General features: G+C 50.0%; 2 protein-coding genes across 3 annotated transcripts in view; one reads left to right on the top strand and one right to left on the bottom strand.

Annotated features, from left to right (window-relative positions):
* Window positions 1-12,465, bottom strand: part of DGAT1 (diacylglycerol O-acyltransferase 1) — a 38,993-nt gene extending 26,528 nt beyond the window's left edge. The window contains exon 1 of the mRNA XM_061607169.1: window positions 12,094-12,465. Within this exon, the coding sequence (XP_061463153.1) occupies window positions 12,094-12,356 (263 nt within the window). The 5' untranslated portion in view covers window positions 12,357-12,465. The remainder of the gene's footprint in view (window positions 1-12,093) is intronic.
* Window positions 12,466-21,709: 9,244 nt separating this feature from the next.
* Window positions 21,710-23,904, top strand: part of LOC133375508 (TBC1 domain family member 20-like) — a 31,528-nt gene continuing 29,333 nt past the window's right edge. Inside the window, exon 1 of one of the 2 annotated variants that reach the window (XM_061607170.1) lies at window positions 21,710-21,901. In XM_061607170.1, coding sequence (XP_061463154.1) covers window positions 21,820-21,901 — 82 coding nt within the window. In that variant the 5' untranslated portion in view covers window positions 21,710-21,819. The remainder of the gene's footprint in view (window positions 21,902-23,904) is intronic. The other variant, XM_061607171.1, reaches the window with a different exon arrangement.

Here is a 23,904-nt window from a genome sequence, read left to right on the forward strand (position 1 = left end):
GGGCCGAAAGACAGTTACCCAATGCTATTCTCTGAGAGCGACCCTGGAGATAGGATCAGAACCACTGTAAAACAGTGCCTCCAATACCCATCTCACCAAGTCGGCCCAGAAAGATCAAGTAAGAGTAACAGGGTCGCACTGCCCCTGTCCTTCTCCTGATAAAGATCATCCATCAGGGCGACCAAGGCCAATTCAGTCCCAAAACCAGGTCTGAGCCCAGATTGGAATGGATCGAGATAATCTGTTTCATCCAAGAGTACTTGCAATTGCAACCCTCTCAATCACCTTCTCTAAGAAGGGGGTATTTGCAACCAAGCGGTAGTAGTCACAAACCAATGGGTCCAGGGTGGGCTTTTTCAGGAGTGGTCGGATCACCGCCTCTTTCAGGGCGGCTGGAACCACTCTCTCCTACAATGATGCATTAACCACACCTTGGATCCACTTGGTCAAACCCTCTTGGCAAGCTTTAATAAGCCAAGAAGGGCAAGGGTCGAGAGGACACGTTGCTGACTGCATTATCGCAAGCACCTTGTCTACGTCATCAGACTGCATCAACTAAAACCGATCCCAAAAAGTTGCAGCAGATGTTGCACTGAACACCTCATTGGGGACTACAGTAGATGTGAATGGGGCATTAAGCAATATGCCATGTGAGAAGGATCTTGGAATTGTCGTTGATCACAAGCTGAATATGAGCGAACAGTGCGATGTGGCTGCAAAAAAGGCAAATGCTATATTAGGCTGCGTTAACAGAAGTATAGTTTCCAAATCACATAAAGTATTAGTTCCCCTCTATTCAGCACTGGTAAGGCCTCATCTTGACTACTGCATCCAGTTCTGCTCTCTGCACTTCAAGAAGGATGCAGACAAACTGGAACAGGTTCAGAGGAAGGCAACGAGGATGATCAGGGGACTGGAAATAAAGCCCTGTGAGGAGAGACTGAAAGAACTGGGCATGTTTAGCCTGGAGAAGAGAACACTGTGGGGGGAGATATGATAGCACTCTTCAAGTACATGAAAGATTGTCACAGAGGAGGGCCGGGATCTCTTCTCGATCGTTCCACAGTGCAGGACACGGAATAATGGGCTCAAGTTGCAGGAAGCAACTTGTTCGACTGGACATCAGGAAAAACTTCTTAACTGTTAGAGCCATATGACAATGGAACCAATGACCTAGAGAGGCAGTGGGCTCTCCGACACTGAAGGCTTTCAAGAGGCAGCTGGAGAGCCATCTGTCGGGAATGCTTTGATTTGGATTCCTGCATTGAGCAGGGGGTTGGACTTGATGGCCTTATAGGCCCCTTCCAACTCTACTGTTCTATGAAAGGTTCTCAGCAGGTGTTGAAAGGTTAAAACCAAAGGCGCCTGCTGAATTGTCTGCCTTTGCATCACAGTTCATCTTGCCTCTATACCCATCACTCCTCCTCTCTCTCCCTTCCCACCCATTTACACACACTCCCGCAAGATGACGGTGTCAATGTCCTTCTAGAGCAGGACCAGAGGCCATGATCCTCCGTTCATGAAGAAATGGAACTAACCAAGTTGAATACACCTGCAGCCTCAGATAAGAGTTTGCCCTTTTCTTCTTCACATGAAGTGGCAGGAGAGGTTGTTTTGGTACAGGACGAACATAGGCTAGAGCTAGAAGGTTCTCCCAATACCGGAAGTCGCATGTTGCTGCCTTATCTCAAACCAGAGCCTATTGGTTTCTCTTATCTGCTCATCCACTCTGAGTGGCAGTGCCTCTACTACGATCTCAGGCACAGGGAAGCATTTCCCAGCGAGATCATTTCCTTAAACTGGAGATGCCAGTGACTGGATGTAGAACCTTCTGCACCCACGGCAGGTGCTCTGCCACGCACGGACTTGCGGCATTTCCCTATTGCTGCACAGGTCTGGGATTCACAAGACTCAACGAGGGTTTGGGGCTCTAGTGCCCAGAATTGTTCGGCCTTGTACAAGCGGCTGGCATGAGACCAGCAAAACTAGAGTAATTTGTGCAACCTTCTCCTACACTCAGGGCTGTGTCTACCACGTGCCGAAAGGGTAAGGAGCTGTTTGAAGTCCTCATCCAAACCTTTGAGATTTGGCAAGAGCTGCCACTGGGAGATCTGCAAGGGGGGGGGAAGGAAGGGAGGAAAAGCTGGAACTGTCAGGAGGCCAGAGCCTGTGGGCCAGATTTCAAAATCAGTCAGAGGTGTTAACAGCAGAAGCAGCATGACCACAGAGGAGCTGGCACTACCAGTCTCGTCTCTCAAGCATTTAGCACAAGAGTCCACAGCTTGGGCAATGTCCAGCCAAGTCCCTCACCTACTCATCACCTCCTCTTACTCCAACAGGCTTCCCTAGATTCTTGGCTCAAGACCTCAGGGGAAAAAGAACCCAATGCTGGGATTATGAAGGGGCTGGGCACCTCTGCCACAAAGGGTTGAGGCCCACGGAAGTTGCTGGGGAACACTGTCCAAGGCACAGCTTCAAACCAGTACCCCAAAATCCCTTCCATTCTGATGCGCTCCACTTTTGAGAGAGACCCTCAGCCCAATGACAGCCCCGAGGGAGCCACCTTCAGCATCTCCTGGTTAGCCTCGGATGCATCTCAGCCTCTGTGCACGTCCTTGGGAGAGTCAACGCCTGTCAGAGCACACCAGCCATTTCTCCATATTGCCCCTGCATAAGGCAGCATCCCAGTCCATTGCCAAACTTTCCCTTTATTTCAGGAAGGAGTCCTCAGTGAGGCAGCTTCATTTCTTGGCTACTGCGATACCAATCCGGCTCACCCCTACCCTTGATGAGGTGCAAGTCCAGCTGTCTCCTGGCCCACTGCAGATGCCCAAGAGGAAAAGCCTGAGGCACCCACACCAGCCCTGGAGCCTGCCAGAACTGAATGCCTGTTCAGGTCCCAGATGCAGAAGATGAGCAACGGTGGAGCCCAGCGCAGAAAAGGGGGCTCTGGCACAGGAGGGAGTTTCCCAACGGAGACAAGTTCTGGGGCGGCGGCAGCAGCAGCGCTGCAATGGAAGGGATGGGTGTGAAGTCACAGGGACGTTAAACAGGCATTAACCAGTTCATAGCATATGGCTCAGTCAGGCTGCCCGCTCTCCGGGCCAATAGCCAACGTCTCTCTTGCTCTAGGTAGCTGCACCTGCAACTGGTGCTTGTTATGTGCCCTCAAGTCGATTTTGACTTATGGCAACCCTATGAATCAGTGACCTCCAAGAGCATCCGTCATGGACCACCCTGCTCAGATCTTGTAAGTTCAGGTCTGTGGCTTCCTTTATGGAATCAACCCATCTCTTGTTGGGCTTTCCTCTTTTTCTGCTCCCTTCTGTTTTTCCCAGCATTATCATCTTTTCTAGTGAATCATGTCTTCTCATGATGTGTCCAAAGTAGGATAACCTCAGTTTCATCATTTTAGCTTCTAGTGACAGTTCTGGTTTAATCTGTTCTAACACCCAATTATTTGTCTTTTTCGCAGTCCTCTGTATGCGCAAAGCTCTCCTCCAGCACCACATTTCAAATGAGCTGATTTTTCTCTTATCCACTTTTTTCACTGTTCAACTTTCACATCCATACATAGAGATTGGGAATACCATGGCCTGAATGATCCTGTTCAGTGATACATCTTTGCATTTGAGGACCTTTTCTAGTTCTCTCACAGCTGCCCTCCCGTCCTAGCCTTCTTCTGATTTCTTGACTATTGTCCCCATTTTGGTTAATGACTGTGCTAAGATATTGATAATCCTTGACAAGTTCAATGTCCTCGTTGTCAACTGTAAAGTTGCATAAATCTTCTGTTGTCATTCCTTTAGTCTTCTTGACGTTTAGCTGTCAAATGGGCCATGTTGATTCTAGTAAAACAGCAGCCAGGAAGGAGCGACGACTCAGCAGTGGTGTGCTGCACTGGCGCTTCTCCTGGCAGCCACACAAGAGCTGCCGAACACCCAGAGAGGCCCCATGGAAGCTGCCCCACCACAATCTGCCTAGGCTTGAGCATGCGTGCCAAGACCTCAGGCTACCAGCTATGGATAGAAAGAAACACCCCACAGAGCTCGACAGGTAAGACTGTGGTCCAAAAAGCCATCTAGACGTCGCCCCTGGCTACAAGGCAGCCCCATTCAGGCATCCTTCAACACTCTCGCCTTCCCCATGGAGAGGACAGACCTATAGCAGGCCAGAAGGAGAAAGCAGGGGGATCCCAGACGGGCAGGAATAAAGCACGCAGCTCAATGGGAAACAAGCCCCATGTTCTAGGAGACAGCAACCTCTAACGTGGCAGTGGAGGTGGGGGCTAGGGCAGGCAAACTGAAACTCCCTGCATTTTGGGGGTGTTCACAGCTGAGAGGCCCCCCGGCATTCTCCTCCCAGAAGACCCCTAGGCCCAGAACAAGCACCACTGCCTTGGCTGAGGCAGGCAAGTTGCACAAATCTTCTGTTGTCATTACTTTAGTCTTTTTGACATTCAGCTGTAGTCCTGCTTTTGTGCTTTCCTCTTTAACTTTCATCAGCATTCGTTTCATATCATTACTGGAACTGGTGCTTAATGCAATGGTTATCCACACTCTCCAGGTTAAACTACAACACACAACAACAGCAAAGCTGTCTATGAATTCTGCCCAGGAATTGCGGCTAATTCAAATTGCAGCTACTGCTAGACTGCTGCTAACTGGGACTGGCCGTAGGCAGACACTCACCGGTGCCTCTCTCTGTCAAGCTCTGCTGGCTCCTCGTCTATTTCTGAACATAATTCAAAGTGCGTATGTCTACGTTGAAGTCCTGCATGGCACGTGGGTACCACAGGCAAGATTTTCTCCGTCATCAAACTGCCTGTGTGCTGGGATCTTCTTCGGAGGCCCCCCTCCAAATAACCCCACCATCTGGGGAAAGATCTGGGGGTCTCAATGGGGAGACAGCCTTTTCAGTTGTGGCGCCCCCCTTGTGGAATTATCTCCCTGGGGAGGCCTGCCTGGTGTCCACACTGATGTCTTTTGGGCACAGAGCTAAATCCCCAGCTTTTAGAAACCCCGGGTGGGGATCATTCAGCCTGCAGCCTCCCTCCCAAGGCCCCCTTCCCACAGCAAACTGCCACAGGAGTTAGGAGATTGCTCTCTTCCTCCATCAGTAACTTGCTGGGTTTCCCTGCTGAGAAAAGGAGGAAGAGCAGCTCTTGTGTGAGTGGGAGGGCAGGCGGGTTAGGGTGAACAGGATGCCCCCACCCATATCTGACTTTAGCTCCACCACTGGAGATGTGACACCCTAAACAATTTCTCCTGATTGGATGCAGTCCCAAACCTTATGTTTCTCCATTCCAACTTTATATCTATCAGCCAGATTTTTAATTTGTAGGTGTCAGCTCTGCACCGAGACAGCAGTGCAGGCGGGGGCTGGAAATTCCTGGGTATTTACCAGGGCGGGAAAGTCCTTAGCTGGCAGCCTGGTCGTAAATCTACCAGGCTAACAAGGATGAAGCATGATAAGGGCAAGGCCCATCCTAAGCTTACGTGCCAAGCCAGAAGTCCAGAAGCGAGGTCAGTGAAGGTCCGGGTCTAGTTTGCCGAGAGATCAGTCCAAGTCAAGGTTCAGGGGATAGGAAGACACACAGTGGTCACGCCTGACGTTGTAGTCAGCAACAAGCTGAAGCCAAGGTTTGACTTTTAAGGAGCAGGTTTGTCAGTAGGTGTGAGCCATCAGCGTTTTGGCCTTAAGTGGACAGGCCTGCCCCTCTTCTGCCTGACCTTCTGCTGTCTACGTTCTGCAGGTGAGGGGAGAGTATCCTGTTCACTGTCTGCATCTGGCTGAAGGGCTTCAGCTGTGTCTGGGGTGCTCTGCAGCTGAGGGGGAGAAGGAGCTGGGTTCTCAGGAGTTTCCTCCATTTCTCCTTCTGGGTCTGCTGCTTCTGGGTCTGCTGCTGTTACTCCCGAGTCATCCTCGTCTGATGAGTCCTCCGACGGGGCCATGACAGTAGGGATTGCTTTAGTAACACTCTTTTAATGGTTGGTGCTTTCTATTATTGCTGTTTATATGACACTCTCCTGGTCAACAGCTTCCTATTCCATCTTTCAGCTAAAGGATTGTTGAGGGGACTCCACCATACCTCAGATGTTAGTAAGCTGAGATCTGCTCAGAAGTTACTCTGGACCACTGTTCATTCCAAACATTATTTATTTGAATGCATTTGTAAACAGCTTAATATTTTAAAGACCTCTAAGTGGTCTACACTACTTACAATATAAAAACAATATCCATTAAAACAAAAATTCCACAGGGAAGCGGACCTTTAGTGTGGCGGCACCTACCCTGTGGAATTCCCTCCACTTAAATATTAGACAGGTGCCATCTCCATTATCTTTTTGGCGCCTATTGAAGACCTTCCTCTTTCAATAAGCCTTTTAAGTAGAGACGTTATCCCAGTCTGTGTCTGTGCTGGAATTGCTTTTTAATATGTTCTTAAACCTTCTTTTTTAAAATGTTTTAAATCTTAGATGATGTTTTGAAAGCTTTTTTTAAAAAAAGTTTTCAAAGATGTTTTGTTTTAATGTCTTTTAAAGGTTGTTTTTATGATGTTTTACAGTTTTTAGTGCTTTTGTTTGCCACCCTGGGCTCCTGCTGGGAGGAAGGGCAGGATATTAATCAAATAATAAATAAAAATACAATGCAGAACCACTTAAACAGTATAAAAACATAAAAGCAGATTAGGGGATTTATACACACAAAACATGCTCCAAATAAACATGCCTTCAAGATGATGCAGCCTGCTCCAGCAGAGACTAAGCACTCCACTCATACACACAGTCTATTCCTATTTATGGAGGCAGCAGCACAGGCCAGTGCCCACCCCCCCAACACACTGTACAGCTCAGAGCAACCTTTGCCAACCTGGACTACTCCCCTTATCAGCTACATCATTCTGCTGGCTGGGGCTGATGGGAGTTGTAGTCCAAAACATCTGGAGGGCACCAAGTTGGCGAAGACTGGTTTAGAGGATGTCCTCCAAGGGCAGCAGTATTGGGAAAATCTTGCTTTTTTATTTAGTTGCTCATTTTTCAGTTTTATGCACCTGTGCTGCTATCCCAAAAATGCTTACAAGAATCACTAGAAATAGATAATATTCAAAAACCATAATGTCTCAAAATACCACCTTCCCCTTTTAGATGCTGTGCTACTAGATTCTAGTACAGAGCCAGCCCAGCACACCTGAGCAGAATCCACGAACACAGTGAGAGGGGACAGAGCTCAAAGGCGCACCCAGAATCCTCAGGAAGCAGTTTCTGGGTCACCTGTGCTCAGGAGAAGCTCATCTCAGATCCTCCGCACCCTTTGAGCAGAGATGCACACATCCAGCCTCCCAGTTGCTGCCTGAACAGAACAGCACCTCATCCCCCCCTTCACAACACGGCCCTTGCTCCATTCTGGCTCAGCCACACCATTTGATCACACCAAGAGACAGGGCTCTTTTGATCAGCCCCTCCCCCCAGGCAGACTACAACCACCTGCCTCCGGTCCAAAAGCCATCCCTGCAGGCGCTCCAGTCAGCTCTCCAAGAGGCAGCAAACTCTATGAGGAACCGTATGAGGAGAGACTGAAAGAACTGGGCTCAGAGAAGGCTGAGGGGAGATATGACAGCACTCTTCAAGTACATGAAAGGTTGTCACATAGAGGAGGGCCGGGATCTCTTCTCGATACTCCCAGAGTGCAGGACACGAAATAATGGGCTCAAGTTGCAGGAAGCCAGATTTCGACCTGACTTCAGGAAAAACTTCCTTACTGTTACAGCCATACGACAGTGGAACCAATGACCTAGAGAGGTAGTGGGCTCTCCGACACTGGAGGCATTCAAGAGGCAGCTGGAGAGCCATCTGTCGGGAATGCTTTGATTTGGATTCCTGCCTTGAGCAGGGGGTTGGACTCGATGGCCTTACAGGCCCCTTCCAACTCTACTATTCTATGATTCTATGAACTCTTCACCTGTCCTGTGGCTGTCTAAGGCACTGACCTATCCGTGTCCTTGGGGAGGATAGAGGCCCCCTCAGTGGCAAAAGGCCTTTGTCCAAGACCTTGGAAAGCAGCTGCCAGAGGTGGCCGTACGGAGCTCAGGGGATCAACAGGCCCCACCTGCATGCAGTTCCACATGTGGCTCAGCACACCAACACTCCTAAGAGCCTGCTCTACCCAAGCACAGGGCCCCAAAGCTCTTGCACAAGGAGACAAAGTGCTCCCATTCCAAGAAAGCAGGGGCGGCAAACAGTCCAGGCAGCTTGAAAGAGAGCGTCCACCTCCTCTGTTTGGAGAGTGGGTGTGGCACAGACTGCTGAAGCCTGTTGCAACATGTATCTGTCCAGATTCTCAGACTGGTAAAGCAGCCAATAGCTGGCTGAACTCCAAGGAGAGGCAGGATCCAAACCTGCTGAATAGGTCCGCTTATCTACAGGATCTTGGTCTCCCCGGTACTGCGGTGCTAACAAGCTAACACAACCAAGCATAGGATCACCAGGGACTGGCAGTCCAGTCTTGGAGAAGATTCCTTTTTATGCCACAGTGAATGCCTCTTGCCGTGTAGTAGCCCAGAAGCATCTGCGTTTCAACACCCATCCCATGCCTTAAAATGTACACAACAAGTTGGTCTAACCCATCATCCTCCAGCCTAAGCTCCCCACCCCCACATTCCAACTATACCTCCCCAAACCCCTCTACAGTTATTATAATTAAAGTTTTCCTCTCTGGCACTCAAGGCAATATATATATACAAGGCTCCCTGGAAGGCCTTCATCCAGACACCAGAGAGATCCAGACCTGCTCTGCTTGAAGCAAGGGCGCTGCTGCATCATCACACACCTTCAGGCCTTCTCCAGGGGCCACTGTGCTTTACGAGCAAGGCTCACATGCAAGTCCCAGACCATGTCTGCATTCGTCATGCACCATTCCCAGCCAAGTGCAGCCCCTCCAAGGCAGTGTCGCTTTGCACGTAAGAAGGCTTGTCCTACATAAGTTTAGCAACTAAATAAGAACATGAGAAAATAAGAAAAGCCTACTGGATCAGGCCAATGGCCCATCGAGTCCAGCATCCTATTCTCACAGTGGCCAACCAGACACCCATAGGAAGTCCAGAAGCAGGAGCGGGGGGCAAGAGCAATTCTCTGCTCCTGTCTGTAGCATGAAATTTGCCTTTTTCACAGCCACTGCACACTGGGTCAACATCTTCATCAAGCTATCCACTACGACCCCAAGGTCTCATTTCTGGGAAGTCACCACCAGTGCAGACCCCATGTGCAACTATGTGAAATTAAGGTTTTTTGTCCCAACATGCATCCCTTTGATGATGATGATGGACTGCCTTCAAGTCGATCCTGACTTATGGCGACACTATGAAGAGGGTTTTCATGGTAAGCAGTATTCAGAGGTGGTTTACCATTGCCTTCCTCTGAGGCTGAGAGGCAGTGACTGGCCCAAGGTCACCCAGTGAGCTTCGTGACTCTGTGGGGATTCGAACCCTGGTCTCCCAGGCCGTAGTCCAACACCTTAACCCTTTACACTTGTTTAAACTGAACTGCATTCAGCATTGCCACCAACAGGGCTGGCGGACAGCTGGCAAAGCCACTGAGTTTGAAAGAAAGACCAGAAAGGGGGAGACTGATCACCTGGCTGGCTGCCCACCTGGCTGGTGTGACCCCCTGCAGTGCATCTTTCCCCACCTATAACAGTTGATAAAAGGGGCAGATTATGAACAGTTTCCCAATCACATTCTTCACTCAGACAGAAGAAGCAGGATTGGGCCCAAGCACATGGACAAAATCCTTGGGCATCTTGCCCCTCTTGACATCAAGACAGAAGGGCCTGACCAGCTGGGTCCAGATGGCGATAAATTATTATGATTATGATTATTAAATTTTATTTATTCCCCCGCCTTTTGGCCAAAGGCCCTCAAGGCGGCTTACAAGAAAAATAAACACAGGTATAAAAATACAATATAAATGCCTTTTAGACGGAGGGAGTCCTGCCATCTGCTTTGAGACAGGCAGCAGTTGGTGCTCCTGGAGAAGCCTACTCTGGACCTGAAGGATCTTCATTATTACAGTATTTATTTATTTATTACATTTATATACAGCCCCATAGCCGAAGCTCTCTGGGCAGTTTACAGCAATTAAAAACATTAAAAACAAATATACAAATTTAAAAACACAACAAGCAATTTAAAAACACAATTTAAAACAATTTAAAAACAGCTGCCAGTATTCCCTTCCTAAGCAAGATGGTTACCATATATGTCCAGGCACTCTTGGACGAGACAAAGTTTCTACTTTCAAATTGGAGTTCAGGACTGATTTGTGACACCCAGATTGCCGTGGCCATCTTCACGGATGATCTAAGCTGGGAGAAAGCAGGGCGAGCGCAACTTCAATGGTTCTCCTAGACCGGCGCAAGGAAACCTGTGGCCCTCTAGATATGGTTTTACAACAATTCCCATCAGCCCCAGCCAACATTTGGTAAACGAAGCACCAGACAGAAACTTTGTTAAGTTGGGGTTGCAGGAAGAAGACCCCCACCCCTTCTAAGTGGATGCAAAGCAGCATGGGAGGACTTGAGGCACTTAAAACACCAGTGCCGGAAATCATCCAACCAAACGCATCCTCCCAAGCAAGGCCACAACTCAGCCCAAATTTGATTCTGCGTGTGCCAGCAAGACCTCTGCCACATACGGCAAAAAGATCCATACTCCTGACACCTGAAACTTCCCAAGCAAAGACAGGTGCTCTGCTGAGTTTGGGGCACCCTTTTTGCAGAAACCCTGCCTGGCTCTGTTTTCAAGGTGAGCAAGGTGGCTAAAGGAGGCCTTTCCAGCAGCAGCACACACACCCACACCCAGGAGAGGGCCAGCAGGGCAGTCACAGCTTTGTCAAGCTGGGCAACTGTCTGGGCCACATTTCTTTGCCCCTGAACCCCACCCGTGTTTCCAGAGTTCCCCCAAGCCACAATCTGGAGCTACAGATAATAGGCAAGTCTGCACACAGAGAGCACATGACCCCAAGGCTATGTGGTTTCTGGGGCAAGCAGGAAACAAACCACAGGGCTCAAACAGGAGCGAATGGCAGGATGAGTCACACCCAGCACAGGCAAGTCTGCCATGGGGGGAGGGAGGGGAGAGAGAAGAGCCGGAGACAAGCACAGAAAGAGAGGAGGAAGGCAGGCAGCAGGAGACAGAGTTCAGAAGTTGAACCCATGCAGGGAAGATGCCAGGGTCCACACCCTGGCCATGCCAACAGACCTTTGCATTGCCCTGCTACGCCCCTTAAGTGCTTTATTGGGGTCAAGGAGCACAAACACAGGACCCACAAGGAGGCCCACACCGCTCTGTACCTGCAGCTTGGCGCTTGCCTAGTGTGCAAAGCGGGGGCCAGCAGCAGCCTAAAACGGTTGCCCCAGAGAAGCCATCTGAGCAAGGCACCCAGAGCCCCTCCTATGGCAAACATATTTGCGGGGAGGGGGAGGGGGAGAGGAGCTCTGCAAACACCCCCTCCGAGGCAGGGTGAAAGGGCATAACCCCACGGGTGGGGAGAGAAAGAAAGAAAAGGACAGCGACCCCAGACACCTCGCCACGTACCGGGCAACAGGTGCCACATTTCTCCCCTCCCCCCAAACACGCAGGTTATTCAGTACACGCCGCCAGGGGCGGGGCGCTTTGGAGACCCCCAGAGCCCCAGCATAACCAGCTCCTCCCCTCCCAGCAAAGACTTCGCCCACATGCGTCTTCCCCACAGAAGGGGGGGGCGCTGAAAAAACAGAGGAGGGGCTCAGGAGGGAGGCGGAGACCGCGGCCCAACAGCCTCCCAAGGGGAGGGGCACACCGCCGCGGGACCGGGGTCCCCTGCTGTCCCCTCTCCGCCTGGGAGAGCCGTGGGGGCCGGCAAGGCGAGGCTGGACCCGGGGAGCCCAGCCCGTCCAAAGGGCAACTGTGGCTGGATCGGAGACGAGACCTCCAGCGCCCTCTGGATTGGGAGGGGGAGCTGCAACGACGCCCCCCCCGGATTTATGGAGCGGGAGGGAGGGAGGACTACAGAGTTGCCCCCTCCCAGCTGCTCACACACACACACACACACTCACTCCGTTCCTCGGGAGGCGCACCTGAAGTCGTTATCGGCGGCGACGACAGCGCCGTCGGGGGGACCCGCGCCATCTCCTGCGCCTCTCCGGGCATCCCCTCCACCTCCGGCGGCCCGTCTCCGTTGCTGCGGAGGGGACCCTCCTCCTCCTCGCTCGACCATCTCTCCAGCGGCTGGAGGCTCCGGGTGCTCCTCCGCGAGCCCTTCCACAGCCGCCGCCGCCGCCAGCAAGTCGGGCCCCGCCCCCTCGGAAACAGCCTCCATGTCTGCCGGACACCGTAGCCCAGCCGCCGCGTGAGGCACCACGGGAGATGTAGTCTCTACGGCCGGGAAGCGGCGGACAGGGCGCCTTTTGTCCTCTCTGGAGTGCCGCGAGCATGCTGGGAGATAAAGTCTCTTGCCCGCCCTCCGGCTTAAACGGGCGCGCCGGGGGGCGGGGGCGGGGAGAAGCAGCCCTGCAGAGAGTTAACCATTTCGGAACCGTTCCAACAATCAACCACTCTTTGCATTAGCGGTTAAGGTGCTGGACTACGACCTGAGAGACCAGGGTTCGAATCCCCACACAGCCATGAAGCTTGCTGGGTGACCTTGGCCCAGTCATTGTCTCTCAGCCTCAGAGGGAGGCAATGGTAAACTCCCTCTGAATTCTGCTTACCATGAAAACCCTATTCATAGGGTCGCCATAAGTTGAGATTGACTTGAAAGCAGTTCATTTCCATTTTTTTTCCTTCAAGGAGCTCAAGGTGGTGTGTATCTCTCAACAATCCTGTGAGGTAGGTTAGGCTGAGAGGCAGTGGCTGGCCCAAGGTCACCCAGTGAGCTTCACGGTTGAGCAGAGATTGGAACCCCAGTCTCAGTCCAACACTCTAAACTAACCACTTCGCCACACTGGCATGAAATTCGCACCATTGCTCATTTATTACCCACCCCTTGAAGCTCTTGACAGTGTGGCCCCATAGATTCAAACATTACATGCTTCCGCACTTCCCTGCCTGGTGGAAAGTTCTGAGGGCAGCACTTCCAGAGCTTGGCTTACTTTCAGAAGAGAGATCACTGCAGACACTTATCTCTCTCTCTCTCTCTCTCTCTCTCTCCCTGCCTGCCTGCCTGCCTGCCATCCTCCTCTACAGTCAGAATGTGGCTCCTTGTCTACGGGATTGCAGCTGCTGCATGCAGCCCTCTTGCATGTGACTGGAATGGTGCTCCTTTCCAAGTGGCACATGTGCTTCCACGGTAAATACTGTTTCAGGTGCCCTGGAAGCGCTGTTTACTACAGATGCCTCTGCTCGAGTGTAGGAGAGGATGGCAGAGAGGGAGAGATCAAGCACAGGCTGGTGGTGGCGGCTGCCCCCTGCCTGCCTGCTCGAGTGTATGGAAAGGAGAACTGTGCTCAAAGCTATAACTTGCTATAGCAAGATGCAATGATAAAAGAAAAAAGGCAAGGCAGGCATCCCTGGATGCATTTTGGAAGAAGCCTTCAAGTGAAGGCTTACCTGGCGTGGATGTTTCATTTCAGACATGCATATTGTCAATTTTGAATAAAAAGTGTGCTGAAATATGTTGACCTGCTCTCCTTCTCCTTTTGTTATGTAGGAACCTACCCCTATTCTTTCCATGTTATTCCTACCTCTGGAACCAAAGTGTCTGTGAAAGAAGCAATGTCCAGGAACGCATCTACTTTGTTAACTGAGGTATTACTATATTTACAAATATATAAGCAGAACACAAGCCAGCTCCCATTACGGTGTCAGGCATCAGATGCACTACCTCAGACCACATCTCCAGAGAGACGGATCTCAAGAGCATTTTCAGCCCATTTAGCTCCCTGCTCACTTCCTCTCTCTCTCTCTCTCTTTCTCTCTCTCACACACACACAGAGCGAGAGACAGAGAGAGAGACAGAGAAACAGAGAGATTATAAATTATTTCTGGCCCCTTAGCTGCAGTGTGTGTGTATGGAAGAACGGAACTGTTGGGTCATATTCAGCTGGTGATCAGTGACAATTCCAAGATCCTTCTTGCATGTCGTATTGCTGAGCCAAGTATTCCGCATCTTATAACTGTGCATTTGGTTTCTTTTTCCTAAGTGTAGAACTTTGCACTTATCCAGGTTGAATTTCATTCTGTTGTTTTCAGCCCAATGCTCCAGCCTATCAAGGTGCCTTTGAATTTTGTTTCTGTCTTCCAAGGTATTAGCTGTGCCTCCCAATTTTGTGTCAGCTGCAAATTTGATAACCATGCTCTGTATCTCCTCATCCAAGTCGTTAATAAAAATGATGAAGAGCACTGGGCCCAGGACTGAGCCCTGTGGTACCCCACTTGTTACTTCTGCCCAGTTTGAGAAGGAACCATTGATAAGCACTTTTCGAGTACAATTCTGGAGCCAACTGTGGATCCACCTGATAGTTGTTCCATCCAGCCCACATTTAATTAACTTGCTAATCAGAATATCATGGGTCACTTTGTCAAAAGCTTTGCTGAAGTCGAGATATATTATGTCCACAGCATTCCCACAGTCCACAAGGGAGGTTACCCGATCAAACAACAAGATAAGATTAGTTTGGCAGGATTTCTTCTCCATAAATCCATGTTGGCTCCTAGTAATCACTGCATTGCTTTCAAGGTGCTTACAGATTGACTACTTTATAATCTGCTCCAGAGCTTTTCCAGGGATTGATGTTAGGCTGACTGGTCTGTAGTTCCCCAGTTCCTTCTTTTTGCCCTTTTTGAAGATAGAGAAAACATTAGCTCTTCTCCAGTCATCTGGCACTTCACCTGTCCTCCATGATTTCGCATAGATAATAGACAGCGGTTCTGAGAGTTCTTCAGCCAGTTCCTTCAATACTCCAGGATGCAGTTTATCAGGCACTGCTGATTTGAACTCATTCAAACTGGTTAGTTATTCCTTGACTGTGTGCCTATCAGTTTCAAGCTCCAATCCCGCCCTTTCTACTTCATGTTTCCCGGGAGGGTCATAGACCCTTTTTTGGGAGAAGACTGAGCCAAAGCAGGAATTGAGCACTGTGACGTCCTTCCCTGGTTCTCCCTGTCAGGTTCCCACCTGCTTGTGGCTACTGCCTTTCACTAGGCACCACCAGGGATACCACCAGTCCGGACCGTCCTTTATATGGTTTCTCACTCCGCTCTAGCACAGATCTCACTAGATCCCCCTGCTAGGCAACACCACCAGTCACATCCTATAACCAATACTCCCAGAGACTTTGCCTGAGTCTCTCTCTAGCTGGTTACTTTTGTGACTGCGTGCTTATGCTGTTCCCAACCTCCTTGTATCTTTATCGATAACGCATACAACCCTGGGTTGCTCTGGATACTTGAATTGTTATTATTCCTCCCTTCACGGCTGCCACCATTAGATACAGTTTCTGTTCAGCCTTGGTAATTACCTTGCCCTCCCTTCTGGTATGTATATCCCCCAGCCAAGGATCAGGCCTTTGGTAAACCAAATAAGTATTTATTAAATATCAGATATAACAAGATTATTTTTAGAATGTTTCACAAGCGTATGGTTTCATCTATTCCTGTTTTGTACTTGACTTATTATTAATCAGAATTCCAACTCCCTCTTTCTCCACACTCCTGACCTCAACCCTCAAACACCTCTTTCTCCACACTCCCAACATCCACCCAGATTCAACTGTCATTCTTCCATTTATACTCCCAGCCACTCAAACGCTCAGCCAATCATCCAGCATTCTACTGCTCATGTACTCCCCCCTCCTCTTTCACTCCACTTACCATATGTCTTCTATATAAATATATATATATATATGAGGTTTCAGACCCTTGGCCCCTCAACTGTGGTGTGCCACAGGGTTCTGTCCTCTCTCCCATGCTATTTAACATTTATATGAAACCGCTGGGAGCCATCATCAGGAGTTTTGGGCTGCAGTGTCACCAATATGCGGATGACACGCAGCTCTATCTCTCATTTAAATCTTCACCAGAGTTGGCTGTGGATACCTTGTCCAAGTGCCTGGAGTCTGTAAGTGGATGGATGGGAGAGAACAGGCTGAAGCTGAACCCCGATAAGACTGAGGTATTACTAGTGGGGGACAAGGGAAGGTTGGGTGATTTTGACCTGATACTTAATGGGGTGAGTTTGCCCCTGAAGGACCAGGTCCGCAGTCTCGGGGTCATCTTGGACTCCCAGCTGTCTATGGAGGCTCAGGTTTCTGCAGTGAGCCGGGCAGCTTGGTACCAACTTCATCTAGTACAGAGGCTGCGACCCTATCTTCCCATACATCTGCTCCCACGAGTGATACATGCCCTGATCTCCTCTCGATTAGACTACTGTAACGCGCTCTACGTGGGGTTACCCTTGAAGACGGTCCGGAAACTCCAGCTGGTACAAAATGCGGCGGCACGCTTAATAAAGCAGACCCGCCGCCACGATCATATCACCCCAGTGTTGATTGAATTACACTGGTTGCCAGTTGTATACCGGGCCCAATTCAAGGTGTTGGTTTTAACCTTTAAAACTCTATACGGTTCCGGCCCAGTTTATCTGAAGGAGCGCCTCCAGTATCACCAAATATGCCGCCAAACAAGATCAGCCTCACAGGACCTTCTCTCGGTCCCACCGACTAAGACAGCTAGGTTGGTGCGGACCAGGGAGAGGGCTTTTTCAATCGTGGCCCCCACCCTCTGGAACTTTCTTCCCTTTGACCTTCGGCATGCCCCCTCCCTGTTGACTTTTCGCCGAGCCTTGAAGACCTGGCTCTTCAGGCAGGCCTATGGGATCTCTGGGGTGGGTTAGGTTTTACACTGTATTAATGTAAGATGGTCTTCAGATGAGATGTTATGATATTAATAATGTGATGATTATGTATATGAGCAGATTGTATTTTATATTGTATTTTATATTGTACGTCGCCCAGAGTGTCCGTTCAGTCGGACAGATGGGCGTCTGCTAAATAAAATTTTATTATTATTATTATAAACAGCACTTACCATATTTACACTATAAGCAGGAACATCACAAGCACTTCTGCCTTTTGTCATCTGTTATCATTTTGCCATCCTCATTGAGTAGCTGTGCCACCATTTCTTTTCTCTGTCTTTTACTATGGACGTACCTGAAGAAAGCTTTTTTGTTGCTTTTGGCATCTCTCGCTGGCCTCGGCTCACTCTCAGCTTTAGCCTTCCTGACACCATCCTGGCAATTCTGTGGTACCTGCCTGTACTCTTCCTTTGTGGCCTGGCCTTCCTTCCACTTCCTGTGTGTGCCCTCCTTTGTTTTCAGATCATCTCTAAGCTTTTTGTGAAGCCACATTGGCTTCTTCTGTTGTTTCCCCCCTTTTTTCCTTGTTGGAATTGCTTGCCATTGCGCTTTTAGAATTTCCTTTTTTAGAAACTCCCACCCATCTTGGACTCCTCTTCTCATTAGGGTGGCTTGCCATGGAACCGTACTTACAATTGTTCTGAGTTTATTAAAATCAGCTTTCCTGAAATCCAGAGTGCGCGTATGGCTACTCTCAGCTTTTGCGTCTGTTAAAATCAAGAACTCTAGTATAGCTTGGTCACTTTCTCCTAGAGTTCCTGTAACTGCCACTTCATCCACCAAATCATCTCTATTGGTTAGAATCTAGTTCAGGATAGCTGATCCTCTGGTTGCGTCCTCCACTTTCTGTAGGAGAAAGTTATCTCCAACACATGTCAGAAATTTCTTGGAGGGGTTGTGTTTGGCAGAGTTTGTCTCCCAACAGATATCGGGATAATTGAAGTCCCCCATTACTACGATATCATGCCTCCTTGAAACATTGGCAATTTGCTTTTCAAAAGTTACATTCTTGTCTTCTCCTTGATTGGGTGGTCGGTAGTAGACTCCAAGCACCACATTCCTTTTGTTACTTGCCCCATTAATTTTAGTCCAGATACTTTCGGTGGAGCTACCAAGCTTATCCTGTATTTCTGTGCAGGGATATATATTTTTAACATATAGCACGAGTCCACCTCTCTTTTTATTCCTTCTGTTCTTTTTGAACAAGTTATATCCTTCAATTGCTGTATTCCAGTCATGGGAGTCATCCCACCAAGTTTCAGTTATATCTATCAAGTTGTAATTACCCTCTTGTATTAAGAGTTCAAGTTCGTCCTGCTTGTTTCCCATGCTCTGCACATTAGTATACAGACATCGAAGACCATGTGATTTATGGCTTGGCTTCCTTACTACATTTTTCTGAGGACTGTTACTGGGCCCTACTAGTGCCGATCTCTCGGTCCCCTTTACTGTGCACAAGCCTTCATCAGTCATTACCACCAAGTTTACGTCTCCCTCCCCCTCAGGATTCAGTTTAAAGCCCTCTTGATGAACTTCTCCATGCTGTGGCCAAACACATTCTTCCCAGTTCTTGTAAGATGCAACCCATCACTTGCAAGCAGTCCATCTTCCAGGAAGTATAGCCCGTGGTCCCAGAATCCAAATCTCTCACGTCTACACCACGTTCGTAGCCATTCACTCACACAGAGTATTTTTCTTTCCCTTTCTACTCCTCTTTTAAGTACTGGAAGGATGGATGAAAAAACTATCTGGCCCCCAGAATCCTTGAGTTTCCTTCCCAGAGCTTCAAAGTCTGATGTGATTTCTTCATAGCTCCGTGTGGCAGTGTCATTTGTTTCTACATGGATGAGGAGAAAGGGATACCTGTCGGTGGGCTTGATGAGTGATGGCAACCCTTCCGTCACATCTCTATTCCGTCCTCCTGGTAGACAGCATACCTGGCGAGTCCACAGATCTTCTCAGCATACTTGGGTTTCGATCCCACGCAGTAGGGAGTCTCACACTACTAGTACTCTTCTCTTCTTGTTGTGGGGCGAGGTTTCATTGTCCCTGCTTGATTGAGCTTCAGCCTCTTGCTCGTTGTCGCACGGGGTCTTCTGTAACTCTTCCACCACAGGCTGTCCTCCAGTCTCATCCTCCCTTGTGTCCAGGGACAGCTTACAATGGCAGAGCCGGCTTTGCCAACCTGGTGCTGGAGCTGATGGAAGTTGTAGTCCAAAACATTTGGAAGGCAGCAGGTTGGTGAAGCCTGGCATAGAGGATCCTGAGGGAGACACCAGAAGTGCAACTGCAAGACCATGCAAGTCGACTCTTGGGGTATTGCAACCTGTCTGCTTTCTTCCAGAGAGATGAATGAGAGAAATAAAAACAGACTACTTAGGGCTGTGGAAGAAATAGAGCTTTGTGTTGTGTTTAAATCAGATCTTGCCAGAGGCACTTTGTTAAAATACAACAAGCAGCTGCTTGAAGAGAAGTGTAGACAGGCACGGAGGCTCCATGCAAGCTCAAAGTTCTCCGTTCCAAGCAGTTTTCAACACACATCTATAGTAGCTTTTCAGAAGCACAAAGAAAATTGCTTTCTTATCATCACAAAAACATCTTTAGCTATTAGGGGTTGAGTAATTAGCACTACAAACACATGTTCATCTGTTTTGTAATTAGAAGGCCGAGAAGTACAAAGAAGAAATGGATCACACGCCAAAACAAGATGTGCAGATAATCATGGGGGACTGGAATGTAAAAGTAGGGAACAGAGAAGAACTAGGAATTGTGGGGAAATGGGGCCTAGGAGACAGAAATGAAGCAGGAGAAAGACACTGAATTCTGTGAAGCCAGTAATTTCTTTCTTGCCAACACATTTTATGAGCCACCAAAAAGATGACTGTACACGTGGACATCATCAAATGGTCAATATAGGAATCAAATTGATTATATAATTGGTAGCAGAAGATGGAGATGTTCCATACTTTCTTCAAAAACAAGACCAGGAGCAGACTGCAGTACAGATCACGAATTAATTGGTAATATTGAAAATTAGAGTAAAGCTAAAGAAGAACAACAAAGCACTCATAATGCCAAAATACAATTTAAATAACATCCCAGAAGAATATAAAGAGCAAATAAGGAACAGATTTGAGGCTTTAAACTTAGTTGATAGAGAACCAGAAGAACTATGGATTGAGGTGAGAGACATTATTGGGGAAGAATGGAAAAAATGCCGCCACCCTGAGCTCCTGCTGGGAGGAAGGGGGAATATAAAGCATTTTCATTGGACACACCTGGAGTGGCAATAGAGTTGATGGCCAATTAGTTTTGAAGTCAGTGTGAAGCTGACTTGAAGGTAAAACTTGCTGGAGCTGCAACTTCCAAAGTTTTGGACTAAAAGGGGAAGGAGTTTGCCTGGAGTCCTGTATAGCGGCTTTCAGAAAACAGAGATGGAGGTGCACTGAAGCCAGCAATGGTGCATGTGTGTCTCTTAAACTGAGTTCCCATTCAGCCAGTTTGTGACCTTTGGCCAATCATTATCACCGGCTGCTTTCAAATGGGGGGGGTGCTAAGGGGCCGTAAAAGAAATCCGCAATCCTGACTCCCTCCCCTAGTTTTGGCCAAATCTTGTCTGCCTCTGTAGCCTTCCAAAACAGTAGCTAGGAGTGGTTCACCACAAAAGGGAAACTGACTGGAGCAGCTGTCTTAGCATGAGCTGACCCTGTGCAGACAGCCTTGAACTCCCTGAGTGGGTATGTGCCAGACAAGCACCCTTTAAAGCCCCTGTTGAAGCTGCCCGCACCATCTATGAGCAGGTGTAGGAACCTACCCCTATTCTTTCCATGTTATTCCTACCTTTGGTACCAACGTTTCTGTTAAGGAAGTAATGGCCAGGAACGGATCTACTTTGTTAACTGGTGTACACACACACATAATTCTGATTAACAAAACAGAAGGTTTTATTGTACCACCAAAACATTTCGGCTTCCATCTTCATCAGCTGCTAACACACAAATGCTTCTACCAAGGTGGCAGTTATAGAGCTTTGAGGATGGACTGCTCAGAGGGGCTTCATTTGCAGAAGCTACGTAGTGCTGGTACTGTCCTCCAGGTTCAGGCCATGTGGTGCCAATGTGTCCAGAGAGTACATCCAAAAGTCTTCCCTTTTGGTCAATGCTGCTGGATCTGTTGGCATCTCTATCGCTGTTACAGAAAAGTCCAACAGACTGTGGCCCTCAGTGTTGAAATGTTTTGCAACTGGTTGCTTCACTTCTTTTTTTTGTCAAGATTGCCGATTTGTGGTTTCAGAAGCCTATATATTGTTTTGTCGCCTCTGCTGATATTTTGTGCTGGAAACTGGACAGCCTTCAAGGGTTTGGGGCTCATTGAGAGGCAGCTGAACAGCTATCTGTCGGGAATGCTTTGATTTGGATTTCTGCATTGAGCAGGGGGTTGGACTTGATGGCCTTATAGGCCCCTTCCAACTCTACTGTTCTGTGATTCTATGATCCCCGATAGCCTGACTGGCATCGGTGGCTTCCGATTCTTCAACCAAGCCCATAGGCAAAGCCCATGAACGAACACACACACACACACAAACGGCGGGGAGGAAGGGACTGCAATTATATATTGCCTGTCTCAAGCCCGTTCGAAGTCGAGTGGGCGCCAGAAGGCCCGCCAGGCCCGTCCCGCTGACCCCGGCGGCGGCCGTTTCCCCGCTTCTTGATGCGTTCGTGGCACTCTTGAACCGGGGCGGCTTTCGATTCAGCTGGCTAAGCCGCCCCTCAGAAACTACAACTCCCGAGAGGCCTTGCGCGGCGAAGTCCCTCGTTTCGGCCCCGTAGAGCAGAAGGACGGGGCCACCATCCAATGGGACACCCGGGCGTCGCCGTCTGCTCCAATAGGGGCGGCAGGAGGGGGGAATTTCTTCCGCCGGCTGGGAATGGTGCTGCGGACACTGGACAGGGCGATGAGTGGGAGCCGGAGAAGCGGGCAGAGTCCGGGCTGTGGGCCCCGGGCAGGAGGTGAGGCGAGGGCTGTTCGGTCAGTCGGTCGGTGGGTGGCGCAGGTGCGGCCGGAGAAGCGCTCGGGAGGGGGTTAGCAACGTGCTGCTGCCCCCGGCCCGGGCACAGCTGTCCAGGCCCTGCCGTGCCCTGCGCTGCTGCAACCGTGCCATGCTTGGCCCCGCGATCGCCTGTCCGAACGGACGGCGCCCTGCCTTGGTTTGCAGCGCCGTCTGTGGGTGGAGGGGCGCCCGCCTGCCTAGCCGCCTGGCCTGTGCTCCTTTCGCAGTCCCCGGTCCTCGCTGGCGGCTGCAAAGGCGACAACCACGGACCCGCCGAGTTCTCCGGGGGGGGTACGGCACGCCATGCCATGGGGCAGGCCTCCTCCTGGGTGGGCTTTCTGCGCGCCAGGCCCTCGAGGGGCTATTTTTGCGCGCCTAACAGCCGAGGCTACCCGTGAGCTAGGGCCCGAAGCCACCGGCACCCTGATGCTCCCCGACGGAGCCCTGATAGGAGACTGCCGCACGGCGGGGCTTGGGTTCCCCCGAGGGGGCGCCGCCGCTGATGTTGCTGGGTCCCGTCGGCTGTGCTCCCGCCGCACTGACTCAAGGGAGGGCGGACAACAGCGGGTTTACCTGCCAGTGTTTCTGCTCCGGATTGTGGACTAGCGACAGCAAGTAGAATGGCAAGCGGCTAGTCCTCAGCAGAGGGAGGCTAGTTTAGCACAGGGGAGGAGAGCCTGCCTGAGAGTCCAGAGTCTGTGAGTTGAAATCCCCGCTCGTGTCTGCTGGGTGTCAAGGGCCAGCTAAAGATCACCCCACAGGGAGTGGCTCAGGGGTTATGTGCCCTGCCACCTGTGTAGCTGTGGGCAAGCTGCATAGTCCCAAGGAGCCCAGTTGCCCCCCAGCTGGCAGTTGCGGACAAGAAGGGGGTGGCCTGTGCAGCTGTGGCAAGCTGAGCAGGCTCCTAGCCAGCTGGGGACGACTAGCCTCAGAGGGAGGCAATGGGAAACCCCCTCTGAATACCACTTACCATGAACACCCTATTCATAAGGTCGCCATAAGTCAGGATCATCTTGAAGGCAGTCCATTTCCATTTCCAATGGTGATTGAAGTAGCTAGTCTCAGAACTGTTATTAGCCAATATTAAAAAACAGGGAATGCACGGAATGTTCAGTAGGCATGGAGGGCTGCTGCTGTTCTGGCCCCTGAAGGCGAGGCCCATTATTTGACTTACTACATTTTTATCCCACCCTTCCTTCTAGGAAATCAGGGCAGCGTGCACGGTTCTCCTCTCTCCGGTTGATCTTCACAACAACCCTGTGAGGGTGGTTAGAGGCAGCAACTGGCTATGGCTGTGGGTCACCCAGTAAGCTTCCTGGCTAATGGAAGATCTGAACCTGGGTCTCCTGGTTAGTTGCCCTGCTCTCTAGGCTAGCCCCTGCTCAATGCTGGTGCTCTGTCTCTCTCCCATTAGCTTCTGCTTCCACTTTAATTCATCCCAGCTTAGGATCTCCTTGCAGATGTTCCAAGGCTGGCTTGTGCCAGGAACGGCAGTAGCCACACAAGGCCCTCCCTCTGCCCCTTTGAAGTCCCTGATGCAAGCGGTGTGATGCAGCTGGGTGGATGTGCATTGGCGCCCATGACGCACGGCAGGGTTCGTGGTCTTGACATTCTGGCCTCGGCGCTCACATTAGCAGGCAGAGATGGATGGGGCATCCTCTGTTGCGCAGAAGGCTGCAGGGTGGGTGGACCCGTCTGCATGTCTTCTGTCCACTGCTGACCTTCAGGATCAGGCTGCGGCGGCTGGTGGCAGGGACACTCCTTTAGCCGTTTGCCTAAGGATCATGTCTGTGCCTAGGCTCCCACCTGAATTTAACATCAAATAAACAGTTCTGTCTCAATTAGACATTTAAATTGGGAGTATTTAATGATGTTGTCACAGCTGCCAATTTATCAGTTCAAGGGTTTCTAGCGTTGAGTGTGTGTTTTTTAAGTGTGCGGTGCATTTGGCTTTTAAAGTAT

Source organism: Rhineura floridana, chromosome 1, assembly GCF_030035675.1.
Source record: "Rhineura floridana isolate rRhiFlo1 chromosome 1, rRhiFlo1.hap2, whole genome shotgun sequence".
NCBI classification, from domain to species: domain Eukaryota; kingdom Metazoa; phylum Chordata; class Lepidosauria; order Squamata; family Rhineuridae; genus Rhineura; species Rhineura floridana.